At 43.2% G+C, this 13,321-nt stretch overlaps 1 protein-coding gene across 3 annotated transcripts in view; it reads right to left on the reverse strand.

The window, feature by feature from the left end:
• ARHGAP26 (Rho GTPase activating protein 26) overlaps positions 1–13,321 on the reverse strand; it is a gene marked incomplete at both ends in the record, with an annotated part of 484,977 nt that overhangs the window by 335,566 nt on the left and 136,090 nt on the right. For all 3 annotated transcript variants that reach the window (XM_079704014.1, XM_079704013.1, XM_079704012.1), the window contains 3 exons: positions 1,593–1,693; positions 5,230–5,359; positions 6,832–6,936. In XM_079704014.1, coding sequence (XP_079560140.1) covers positions 1,593–1,693; positions 5,230–5,359; positions 6,832–6,936 — 336 coding nt within the window. The remainder of the gene's footprint in view (positions 1–1,592; positions 1,694–5,229; positions 5,360–6,831; positions 6,937–13,321) is intronic.

Consider the following 13,321-nt stretch of genomic DNA (forward strand, 5'->3'; position numbering starts at 1 on the left):
ATCACTGACCCGGGCAGTCCAATCTCAGGGCCAGTGCTCTTAGCCTCTACACTGTAATGCCCGCACATATGCAAACCCAACAGGATGCACAAAAATTTGCCACAGAGAAAAGGGCCAGGGTTGGAATACTTACAGAGGACTACTTTATCAACAGATTAGACACAGCCGAAATATTATTTAAACTAAAGATAGAACAAAAGAAATTATCCAGAACGGAGTCCAGAGATTCAAAGAAATGCAACATATAAATACTTTTGTTAAAAAATATTTAAATATCTCCAGAAGGAGATACTAAATAACAGAAAGAATGGGGAGGGGGGCAAAATTCAAAATGATAATTGGTGAGAATTTTCCAAAGTTACTGAAAGACACCAATCCTCAAATCCAGAAAGGCCAAAATGCCTAAGCACAACAGATTGGGGAAAAAAAGAAAAAAATTCACAGAAAGGATTATCATAATGAAATGTAGAATACCAAAAGAAAAAAAAAGAAGATATTATGAGGAGCCAGAGAGAAAAGACAGATCACCTAAAAAGAAAACACAGACAGACAGAGTGCTCCCAGAGGAAAGGAGAACCACTGGGGTACAGCAAGGAGCTCCCAGCAGTGGGGACCCCACAGATGCAGCCTGACTATCTCCTCCAAGGACGGCCACGAGAATATCTTCCATCCCACATGCTCTTCAATGCAATGTGACTTTGATACTCCCTTCATCAAGAGGCAGGGCCTATGTCCTCTCACACTGAAACTGGGTGGGCTTTTTTATGACTGTTTCAACCAACACATGGGGCCAACCTAAGGCAATATGACTTCTAAGCCTCGGTCATTAAAAGGTTTTGCAGGGTCTGCTTTTGTTGCTGGAATATTCACTCTTGAATCCTTTAGCTGCCCTGAGGCTGCCATGCTGTGAGGAAACCCAGAATAGCCCACGTAGAGAGGCCAGAGGACAGGCCCTGAGACTATGCAGAGCAAGAGGGAAAGAAGGAAGAGAATGGGAGAGGAGGTCAGGAGAAAGGAAGAGAGCTATATCTGACCAGCCCAGAGCTGCTTCAGACCCTTATGATCCAGCTCCAGTCATTATCTGATTGAAACAGCATAAGAAACCCTTAGCCCAAACCATCTATCCAAATGCTCCGCAAAGACCTTACCCACAGAAACTGTAGGAAATACTAAAATGACTGGTGTTGTTTTCAAAGTTGCTACATTTTTGGGTGACCTGTTACACAGCAACAGATAATTGGGACATCTAAGCTGCCAACTGGCAGCCCTCTGGGTATTGGGTGAGAGTGACAAGAATCAGTTTCACAGGATGAGGTCATCCAAGAATTTCTAGCATCTAAACACATTATACACACTTAACACTGTATATATGTGAAATACAAAAAGCTTTCTTAATTGCAGCTGCCAATGTAACTTAGTGCTCAAAATAATCATCTTGTTTTATTTACTTTTTCAGGTGCCATGCCTCCTGGAACTACTGTATAAAAATTAAGAAAATTACAGTGAAAATTGGAGGTGTTACTTCAAACATGCATTATACTCATCATATGTTAACCAAGCACATCAAGCATGAAATTTAAAAGTGAACTCACCCCCTTTCCTCCTGACTTTTGGTCAAATGGTACCATGGTGATTTGTTTGGAATCCCGTTGATATGTACAGTAGTGCTTCACCCAGGAAGTTCCAAAATGACCTGCAAGGTAATATTCCCCATAAAACATCTCTACACGTCCACTGCATGCTGGAAAAACACACAACCAGTAACTCACAGTGCTCACCTATCCTTAAACTGTTTCTAGGAGCGATATACTCTCCACACCAGCTAGACGTGAACAGGCAGAAATCTGATTCCACAAGGTGGAAATGGAACCGACCCAGGGCTTTCCCCAAGGACCAAGGAAGACTGTTTGCCACTAAATGCTGCATCCGATGGGTCTTAAAATATAAGGGAAGTAGAGGTTCCCTGGGGAAATTAATTCACTTTCCCATATTATCAATCTCCAACTGAAGTTTCCTTTCTCTCCCCTGACAGGAGTAAGATGACTGAGAAGGAACACAGAAAAGCCCCTCAAAGTGCTTGTCACCGTTCCCATCTGGTGTAATGGCTTCATGCTTCCCACACAGCTGTTCTGCGACCATGTGCACCCACGTACAGGGGTTCTGACCTACTTCCAAACCCCTAATTTTTACTTTAGCAGAACTCAAGAAGATCTGAAAAGCAGACAAGGAAAACCCAGAGACACCAGACATGTGGAACAGAAGTAACTGTAAATGCTCAAATGTAATCTAAGGAGTTTGTCCCTCAAAATTATCCCTCAGGAAAGAGGTAGATGCCCTACAGACAAATCCTGACAGTATCTGATTTTATCAGGTGCCTGGCCAATTACCTTATTTCAAACAACAAAGTACTGTTAGAGAAAGAAGGTATGATTGGCATTATTAGCCTGCAAGGACCTCAATCAATATGAGTTCAGGATGCTTATAGAGATCACATAGCAGATATGATTAAAAAACAATAATGACAACATGAAAACAGATTTAGCAGACATTTAACAATTATTTTTCAGGGTATGAACGCCCATTGCAAGTGTTGGATGTCACTTAGTATACTTAAAAAGCAACAGAGTGTCTACATTGGAGCATCAAGGACAAATGAAGACACCAACCATTCAACTGTGGTTCTGTGGCTTAGACAATAAATTCCAGTGACAGCACGACACAAAGATTTCAAAAGTGCTGTATCTTGGACACTTTGAGCATCATAATAAAGAAGGACAGTAATGGATTTAGCCTAATGAACAAAATGGGAACTCTGAAGTCCATACTGACAGTAGAAAGATGGATGGATAGACAGACGAAAGAAAGAAAGAGAGAGAGAGAGAGAAAGAAAGAGAGAAAGAAAGAAAGGAAGGGAGAGAGGGAGTAAGGAAGAAGGAAGGAAGGAAAGGAGAGAAGGAGGGAGGTAGAAAGGGGGAGGACGCTTCCTTATAGCACACCGAAAGGCAACTAATAAATGTGGAGGGAGTGGCAGAGCTGCAAAATCACCATTTTGCAACCATCACAGTAAAGGTCAGTCCAGGCCAGGATTGTCAATGGATGCTAACTCTATGGGAGGCGAAGTCTGATGAGGGAAGGGCACGGTCTTAAGGTGTCCGTCCCACAGACCGCTTATCAGTTACAAGGGAGACAGTGACAGCACAGTGGGGAAAGCAGAAAGTACCTTGACTGGGTGATCAAAATCAACAAGACCACGGAGGGCAGAGGAACATCCTTTGCTCCGGATGTGGTACCCAGGAAAAACACAGCATTACTTATGTAGGATTTGACCAGGGATGCATGACCTGAGTCTCATCATGAGGAAACATCAGACACACCCTCAATGAACAAAATTCTATACAAGAACTGGCCGATATTCTTCAAAAACATCTATGTCATCAGAGGAACTGTTCTAGGGTAAAGGAGACTAAAGTCGTCATACGACAACTAAATGCTGTACAAGCTCCTGTACTGGAGGAAAACAAAATGCTCTATAAGGGCATCACTGGGACAACTGACAAAATGGGAATATGAAATATTGTTTAGATGAAATATCTTATCAATGTTAAATTTCCTGGATATGTAACTGTGGTTACATAAATGAACGTTTTGAGAAAATACACACTGAAGTCAAGAAGCATGGTATATGCAACCTGTTCTCAAATGGTTCAGAAAAAATTATAATGTGTGTGTGTGTGTGTGTGACTGTGATATGCACACACACCCATACAGAGAGAGAAAGAATGATCTGACTGGAAAAATGGTAAAAATTCGTGAATCTGGGTAAAGGTCATATGGTCGTTCTTTATACTATTCTTGCAACTTTCTGTAAGTTTGAAACTACTTCAAAATAATAAGTTACAAAAACTTCCAAATTTAAAAAAAAAAGCTGTATTCTAATGATATGCTCTGGACCACTGTGTTGGAGAATCAAAATATGGTTCTAAAGATAATCAAGACATTAATGTTGAAAAAACACATGAAGTGTTTGAATAAAATTGTACAATGTCATGTGAGTGCTTATACTGACTTTACACGTAAGTGACCAATATTAATAAATTACGTGTTATAAGTGGACACTGAACTGTATTTTTATAGTCCTAAAAATTTTTATTTTCAAGTTGACTTAAAACTTTTGGGGGTGGTCTTCTCATTGGCCAAAGAAGATAAAACCATATATTCAGGTATAACACACAATTAAAGTAGCTTCTGTTTTTTACAAGCCTTAGCAAGCTCATACCTGCAAGAATAAGGGACACAAAACTCTCATCACAACCGATGCTCCAACCTCCAACCCCATTACTACACCTTTGTCACCAGGGAACAATTTTAAGTCCAAGGAAATTTTTGAGTAATCACTAAATAGAATAATCACTGAAACTGAGTGTTTTGTTCCATTAGGAAGCAGATAGGAGTGAAGATATTTAACTAATCCTAAATCAACAGTGCCCAGCCAGAAAGCACAGGTGGGAGACTACAAGAAGAGCTACCCATTAAAGAAAAACAATGCACTTTCTTTAATCTCTAGCACCGCACGCGTGAATTAAGTCTGGGAGTGCAATAGCCCAGTGCACGAATCTGAGTCATCGTTGAAAACACTGGGTTAGCAGCACCTGGCATTTCTTTTCTTGACGTCATATGGGCAAGTCAATGGCTCTTCTTCCTGGCTCTTGAAGTGAGCTTTTGTTTCTACTTTTCCTAAAATTTAAGTGTTGGAACGACAGGGGTTGAGGAGAAGAGAGAAAGGGCCTAAGTCATGATTGTTTGGGCCTTGCTGAAACAAGTCTCAAATGAAAACAACATCACCAACTATTAAGTCTACTGAAGGATATGACAATAAGGCCCAGCCAGCCAGACCTTTCCAAGGCCTCTACACCAAGGGTATGGTATATAAAGCTATATTGAAGGTACAGGGACCTCAAGAGTAGAGTAACACCAGGGAGAGAAGTGGCACCGCAGAGCCTCAATGAATTCCATGTTGCAAGGAAATTCCCAGTTACAAAGGAAACATAACACATCACTGGGAGGTAGACAAGACCTTGTGGACAGCATCTCTCCCCTAGGAAACCTAACTATAAAATCACTCTCCTTCATCGAAATACGTACTCCAGTCCAGGCACTACTGGATACACCCCCCAGCTCCTGGGAAAAAGGCATGAGTACACCCACACTGCTGGCCGACCCAGCACTCACGTTTCTCCTGGACGTAGAGGTACCCTTCCATGGTGTAGGGACTGATGGTCTTGTGGTCGAGGGGATTCTCCTTCATCTTCTTCATCAGGGATTCCACTTCTGACCTGGTGCCTTCAAAGCGATTTCTTGTCTAGGGTGAAAAGAATTTTATTCAAATCAAAGAAATGAAACCCTGTTCCCATCTCTAGCACTTCAGAACATCAACCTACAGAATTCTTAGATCTAAAACCAGGTAAGGAACATTCAGCAATCTAGGAATCAGGCAAAAAAGTTGCCTTTTAAGAAATATACTTTGGCCTTAAAGCCCTATGTCAGAATGACTCTCAAACTCTAGGGACCATCAAAATCACCTGGGGAACCAGCAGGAAATGCAAATGACCAGTTCTCACCCAGAAAGATAAGTTTAGCGCCTCTCAACCCAGACATGCGCATTTTTAACAAGCATCCCAGGCCACTCTGACTCAGATGGTCCACAGCAGGGTACGCCCTCCACCTCCCTCCAGGACAGAGATGCTCTTTCTCCAGCTGTTTGCTGATGGCTCCCTCCTCAAATGGAGCTGCTTCACTTAAGGTTACCCCTCCCCCAGGGCACCCTGCACCCAGCAACTAGGCGAAGCCAGGGGCCACAGGGGGAGGGTCAAGGGACCATCCCAGCTCCAGGGGGCCCAGGGCATCGGCTGAGTCCTCACCACTCAGCTTCTCCTCCGGCAGGGCCTGCTGCCCTCACTCTGTCACAGGTGCTTCTGCCAACACTGCCTCCGGGGGACCTGCTCTGTATAAATCTCCACTTCAGAGTCTGCCTTCTGAGGGACCCGGCCCAAGGGAAGCCATGCTTTGTGACAGCTCATCCAAGACCCTGCAAATTCCTGTTCTCTGAGGCACTGCAGAGAACCATGAGGGGGCAAGCTCAGGCTTCTGAAAGCGTGCAGTCCAACCCGCACGGACATACTTGGGTTTATTTGGACACAGGATCATCCAGAGACAAAGACAACATGCAGATTAAAGTGGCCCCATCACACAGGGAAGAAGGGGGTTTGAGCCCCAGTGACCGCTAACCAGAGTCCTAAGCAGGATTCTGTGCACCCAAAGGTCCTGCTGCTTACAATGTGGGAAAGGAGACTGGGAGTAGGGCGCACCTACTTGGATTTCCTGGCAGCCTCACTGAGAGTTGAACAACAGCACATCCTTTGAGCCCAAGGCCAGCATGTGTACCCCATCCCCATCCCCTGAACACACACACTCTGTGGTTTTATGGGACCAGGCAGCTAGATGCACAGAGGGAGGCTGGGCTGGGTGGGGCTGGGACTTCCACTGCCAAAGGAAATCCTGATTCTGGCGTTACAGATTTAAAACATAATCGGCAGCAGCACTTCCGAGAACATAAATAGTGCTTTGAAATAATGGGGGAGAGGATGATGCTCTAACCTGGGACCATCAAGCACCCTAGAAATGCCTGACCCCCACTGCCCTTTGAACCCAAGCAAGACCCATCCTCCCCACCTGCATCTTAGTCCATTTAAGTGATCTGTATGCAACCAGACCCATATTTTGTTTTTCCTTCCCTTAGCAAGGGAAAGGAAGCCTGTCCCCGCGCCTACTCACGTTCTGTATGCTGATAGTCAACTGCGTCTTGAAGTCGTTGAAGTCCTTGGCCAGTTCATAACCATGGTGATAGAAAGTAAAGAGTCCTTGTAGGAATGCCAGTAGCTGTAATGAAGGCAGAAGGGCAAACTTCACATAAGCAGGTTCAAAAGGTATTATGGAGCTGTATCTGAGTTCCCAGCCCCGGTTTGAAAGTCTAGAATAAGGTAATAATAATGGCTATCGTTTACTGAGCACTTCTTATATGCCAGGCACTGTAACTTCATATGCCCTGTCTCACTAAATATTCATAACAACCTATGAAATGAATACTGCTATCATCTCCAACTTATTAGTAAGGAAGCAGATTCAAAGAGGTTAACTAACTTGCCCCAAAACACACAGTAAGTGGCAGCCAGGATTTGAAACCAGGTCTCCTGGCACCAACAGCCAAGCTCTTCCCCTGGGAGCCTCATCACCTCCTAAGAAAATCGCTTCTTCAGAAGCTGAAGACCAGGGCTCCCACTCAGTCTCCTTCTAGTATATTCATAATATCAGGTTATCATGCAGAAGGGTGTGGTTATATTGATAACCAACAAGGAAGGGAGAAAAGGAAGCCGGTGTGTCCTGAGTCTGCAGTCTAAAAGGCAAAGTCAAATCAAAGAAAATCATCCAGATCAGATTTCAACTCAAGTGTGTTTCTGTACTTTCCAGAAGCTCTCCAGAAGTAAATGCTCTGGATTCCTTTATTAAAATAATCTCATGTTCCCACATTTTCATTTAGGTGGTTTCCCTAAATTCTCACTTAAAAGTGTCACAGGGCTTCCCTGGTGGCGCAGTGGTTGAGAGTCCACCTGCTGATGCAGGGGACACGAGTTCGTGCCCCGGTCCGGGAAGATCCCACATGCCGCGGAGCGGCTGGGCCCGTGAGCCATGGCCGCTGAGCCTGTGCGTCCAGAGCCTGTGCTCCGCAATGGGAGAGGCCACAACAGTGAGAGGCCCGCATAACAACAACAACAAAAAAAGTGTCACAGCCTAAAAGGTAAGCCCATTCCTTGTTTAGTCTTGTCTTTAGTGAAGAGTGAAAACATCTGTTCACGACAATTCTCACAACATGCCTTCGTATACTTAAAAACCATTCATGTCCCTACCCTAGCCCCTGCCAGCCTCCACTTCTCCAAGCTAAATAAACGTTCCTGCCCTCTCTCCTCTCACTGCCCATATGTAAACTTCACTGCTGTTATGCTTCCCTGGCCCCTTCCCAAGCTCTACATATCCTGCCTCAGTCCCAAATCTCAACCTGAAGACAGGATTATAGTTAAAGCCTGAACAAGGTTCAGAAGAACCAGAACCTCACCTCCATCACAAGCTCAGTTCGACTACATTTGGAGACCAGCCCCATTCTAACTTGAACTTCTCAATGCCAACTCACACCGTCTGAGTTGTCCCCTCTGACCTGCCTCAAATACGTGTTACACCAAGACACAGCTGCATCACTTTATATTGTTGTGTTTAATCTTCTAGTCCCTAAATGAACATACCTTTACTTATTAGACACAATCTCACTTTGTTTCACCTATTCTCCTTTTTTGAGAAGCAGCCCTAATAATGAGAGTAAAGGAAACTCTCACACTTTGCTTGTGGCAGGAATGGTAAGCACCAAGGTAGATACTGACCTGTCTTCAGACAAAGCCACATGCCCAGCCCACTTTATCAAAGAGCTCTGCACTGGAAAGTCAGGCAAAACCCCAGCTTATAACAATATGATCCCTTGATTTCCTGCTGCCTTTGTCCCTGGAGCATCTGTTCCCTTAGATCCTTACAGGAGGAGAGGGAACAGGCACTGCTGGGTCCTCTGGCTATAAAAACATCTAGAGGCACCATATATACATCCTTCACCTAAATTAAGGAATCGGTGGTAAGCCACAGAGAATCACCAAAGACTAACAATGAACTCTTTTCTTCAAAGATGACCAAAGTCTTTGCAAAGTCCTCTATGTAAAATACATTTTTGAGAGCGTGGCCCACACTTTTCCTTCTAAATGGCTCCAGTAATGGAGAAGGAGCTCTTATGCCAAACCTAGTGCCAGTATTCACAAGGACAACAGTCCTTTCTCATCTCTTCCCTCCCTGTTGTCCTTGAAGGCTGTGCCCCATCACTTTTCCAGACCACTAAGTCACCCTCTATTGGAGAATAACGCAGAAGATAAGCAGCTGATTCTCGAGTCATTCCTTCTATTAACGCTGATTTATGCTTCACTTAAAGTCAACAGGGCCTCTCTTATTCAGGGTAATTAACTATCTCAAACAGCTTGCTAAGATGCCACCTGGGTATACACACAAACACTCCAAAGGCAGAGAGCTGCCAATGTTTATTTTGGTTTTCACTTCCTCTGGTATCATGGCTGATTGTCCATTTTTTCTAAAGGAAATGATGCCTTAGGTATTGTTATCTTTGGGCCACTTCCTTCCTTCTCCCCTCACAGCATCTTTCGTCCCCTCCCCTACCTCCCACACACTGTATGAATCTTTGAACCTATGACCCCAAGGGAAATGAAAGTCCACTGCTCGGGGAGCTGGGCAAGGCCCACAGAAGGACCCCCGAGATGGAAGGATATGTCTGCCTCAAAGAAATGGTTCTACTCACACACACAGAGGAAGCTCCTGCTGTAGCCTCACCTGGTTATCAGGTAAGAGAAGCCAGCACGTCCACCCAGGCCCCTCCCTGGACAGCCAGACACGCAATCACAGCATGACAAAGGACGTGCCAGAGGAAGACCTTCCCAAGCCTCCTTTGCCTTCTTCCCCTTCCTTGTTTTCCTCTGAGAATAACTGTAAGAAAAATTTATTCCTATTTCCTAGCTGATAACGGATTTTTAAAAAAATAATAAACAAAAATGTAACTGTGTTATTAGTGATAGTTACATTATTCTGGACTACATGATAAATTTAAGTTTTTTCCATTTATAGAATAGAGCTACTGTTTGGGGTTGAATTTTTTCCCCCAAACCCAAAAGATATGAAGTCCTAAACCCCGGTATTTCAGAATGTGATTTTATGTGGAAATAGGGTCTGTACAGAGATAATCAAGTTAAAATGAATCCATTAGGCCCTAATCAAAAATGACTGGTGTCCTTAGAAAGGGGGAAAATTTGGCCACAGTAACAAACACAGAGAGAAGATAGTCCTGTGAAGATGAGGAACTGAAGTGATGCATCTATAAAACAAGGAATGCCAGATACTGCCAGGAAACCACCAGAAGCTAGGAAGAGGAAAGGAAGGATTTTTCCTTACAGATTTCAGGGGCAGCAGGGCCATGCTGACCTTGATCTCAGACCTTTAGCCTCTAGAACTATGAGACAATACATTTCTGTTGTTCTGAGGCACCCAGTTTGTGGTACTTTGTTACAGCATCCCTAGCAGAAGAATACAGCTACCAAGAACCATTCATTCACACTGATGAAGAGAAGGTCAGCCAGTAAAGGGATGAAAAGCTGGGCTGGGTAAGCCAGGTAACTCCCTTTAACTTGTCTTTAACCTATTACTGCAGTGGATTATGGTAGAGATTGAGATCATCTATGTGATGGGCTTAATTATTAATTAGCACAGGCGTGCTGGCAGGGGCTGCTCAGCAAGAAGGACAGAATCAGACCGATGTGTCAGAAGAGGCACTGTGCTGACAGGGTCAGGACAGGCGATGCCACTGACCAAAGCGAAAGAATGACAACCTGCAATGGGGCGGAAGCCGTGAGAAAGGACAGGAAGGCATAGCACCAAGAAATACTCTGGAGGCGAAATTCAGAGGCTGTGGAGCGTGACGAATGTAGAGAGTGAGCTCTCTGCGGCAGTAGGTAACCTTCAATTATGAAAACTCAGGGAAAAGACGGAATATGGCTTCACCTTCAAGAAGTCAGTTATGTCATTATCTGCGATCCCCATCTCCAGAACATTTAGTACCTCAACAAGAAAATTAAGGTTTCCAGGGCACACAAAAATATACGGTTTAGATCCCAGAAATCTGATTTTTCTTCCTTAGCATACTAAAATTTTGTTTCTTTTTCTGAAGGTCAATAACTTCTGGCACTTGAAGTTACTTTCTAAGAAACAGATGAACATAGTCGATGTACATGGAGGTTCCTTGAATGGCTGGAAGACTCCCTTGACTGCAATCAACTCAACACATGAATATCCACACCAGGCACCCCAACAATTTAGTTCAATTGATTTTTTTGCTTGTTTCCTTTCCGCCCTTAAGTAGTCAAATGCTGTTTCATAGAGATTAAGAGTCAGACCACTACAGCTCTGCTATTTACTAGGTGTGACCTTGCAGAAGTAAATAAATGTGCTTCCATTTCTTTATCTGAAAACAAAAACAGTACCTACCCTCAGAGATGATATAAGGATTGAATGACATAATGTGGTAAAGCACTTATTACTCACACAGAACATGACAGTTTCAGCTGATATCATCGACTGTTATTTCACGTTCTTCTTTTGTACAGTCTAGGCCAGCAGCTTAAACTTTAATGTGCAGCAGAATCGCCTGGAAGGCTTACAAAAAAATAGATGACTGGGCCCTACCTGCAAATTTCAGGTGTGGGGTAGAGCCTGAGAATTTGTATTTCTATGACTTTGAGAACCAGTGATCTGGTCAGTAGCTTTTTCATTGTGTGACTCTCTTCTCCCTACCCACAGCTCCAGCCACTCACCTGCCTATCGACAGGTTTGCTCAGAAACAAGAACTTCTATAGAAAAGTGAAGGTCACATATCTACATCCAACCTCTCCGCCAACTCATTTAACTTAACTCAGGACAAGCCCCTACCACTTTCTCTTCACTCTAACATGAGACCAGACCTTTTTTTTCATTAGCTCTTTAGGTGCCTCACTTTATGACTTCAAAAACATCTGCAAACCACAATGGTTCTCTACTTTTTAAATCCCTCTGGTACATCCATCCTATGCATGCTGGCACTGAACTGCTTGCTACCTTGGCTAGCTCTTTACCATAGACACTGCTTCCCCAGGGAGACTGTGAGCTCCTCAGACAGAGCAGCTGGGTCATCAGCATTTCCTATGTTATTCAGAAAATAAATGCTTTTAGATTTACCAAGACTATATTAAACCAAGTAGGCCCTGTTAATACTGGCACTTGACTCATTTGCTCACTTGAGGAGACCATGGGTGGCCAAAATTGATATATTCCTCTACTTCAGAATAAAAAATAATTGCTAACTGGGTCCTAATAAGCAATTATATAATAACTGGGTGTTACTTAGGTTAGCTCTATTCTAAGCATCTTACCTGGATAAACTCAGGTAATCCTCCTAACATCTTTATAAGATAAGTGGTATTATTATACCTATTTCACAGAGGAGAAAACTAAGGCTCAAAAAATAACTTCCCCCAGAATGCGTAGCTGGAAAATGGCTGAGCTGGGATTTAAATGCAGGCAGTCTGGTTCTAGAGCCCTTGACGATGATGCTACACTGCCTCTCAAAAAACCTAAGACACTGATATACTACAATAGCATGCCAGGAAACAGTAGGATAAATCCTTAGAGATTTCTTTAAAAAAAAAAAAAAAAAAGAGGAGGAAGAAAGGGAGGAGGAGGAGACGGTGGGGGAGGAGGAGAGGAAAGCCCACCTAGATGAGCAGAGTCCAACAGCTGAGCCCAGCCTAGGCTGGATGAACCCCACAGATGCGTAAGAAATAAACGTCTATTGTTGTATAAGGTTTTATGGTTATTTGTTAGCCAGCAAAAGCTAACAGATTCAATATCTGATTCACTATATGGAGATATCAAAATGGACACACAAAAAAACAACTCAAAAATAGGGTGGGTCAATTAAAATGCAACTCATCAAAATCAGGTATTTATAGAATAATATCGACCAAAGTATATGTAAAGATTATGAGAATCACACTGTTTTTTTTTCCTCTAGAAATTCTAGTAAAAGTAAAAAGGCCAAAGGCTAATTCTTCATGACAGTGTTTGAATTCCTGCTCCAGCCACGAGAGAGATGAGACTTTTTTTTAGTCAACCTGTGATTGAATGGCTGGTTTTAACACCTCTCGGCCCCAAGCAGGGAAATCAACAAGCTTGCTTTCTCTGACAGATAGCTTTCCCCATCTCACAGACCCTGCAGAAAGATGTGGATTTTGACCTGAGATCTTGGCAGAGATCATTGCTGGAAAGGAAGCTGGCTCTAAAGTTTCCATTATTCAGATAAGACTGAGGTAATTAATAGCTTTGAAGAATCTGCCAGATGACATGGCTGGAAGTAGACTCTCAAGATCAAAATAGCTCCAGCAAAGTAAAAGATGGACACAACAAATTCCAAGGCCAAATGGAGTCTTGAAACTACCAGCAAGTCTACGTGCCTAAAAAGCATCCCCAAAGTTTATAAATTAGAAACAGAGCACAGACATTCTTGACCAAAAAGAGTGGTCATTTTCTTTCAGTTTCTTATAGTTTTGTTATTTGCTTAAGAAAATCACTTTCTTAAATC

The sequence above is a fragment of the Hyperoodon ampullatus genome (genome assembly GCF_949752795.1).
Source record: "Hyperoodon ampullatus genome assembly, chromosome: 4".
NCBI classification, from domain to species: Eukaryota; Metazoa; Chordata; class Mammalia; order Artiodactyla; family Ziphiidae; genus Hyperoodon; species Hyperoodon ampullatus.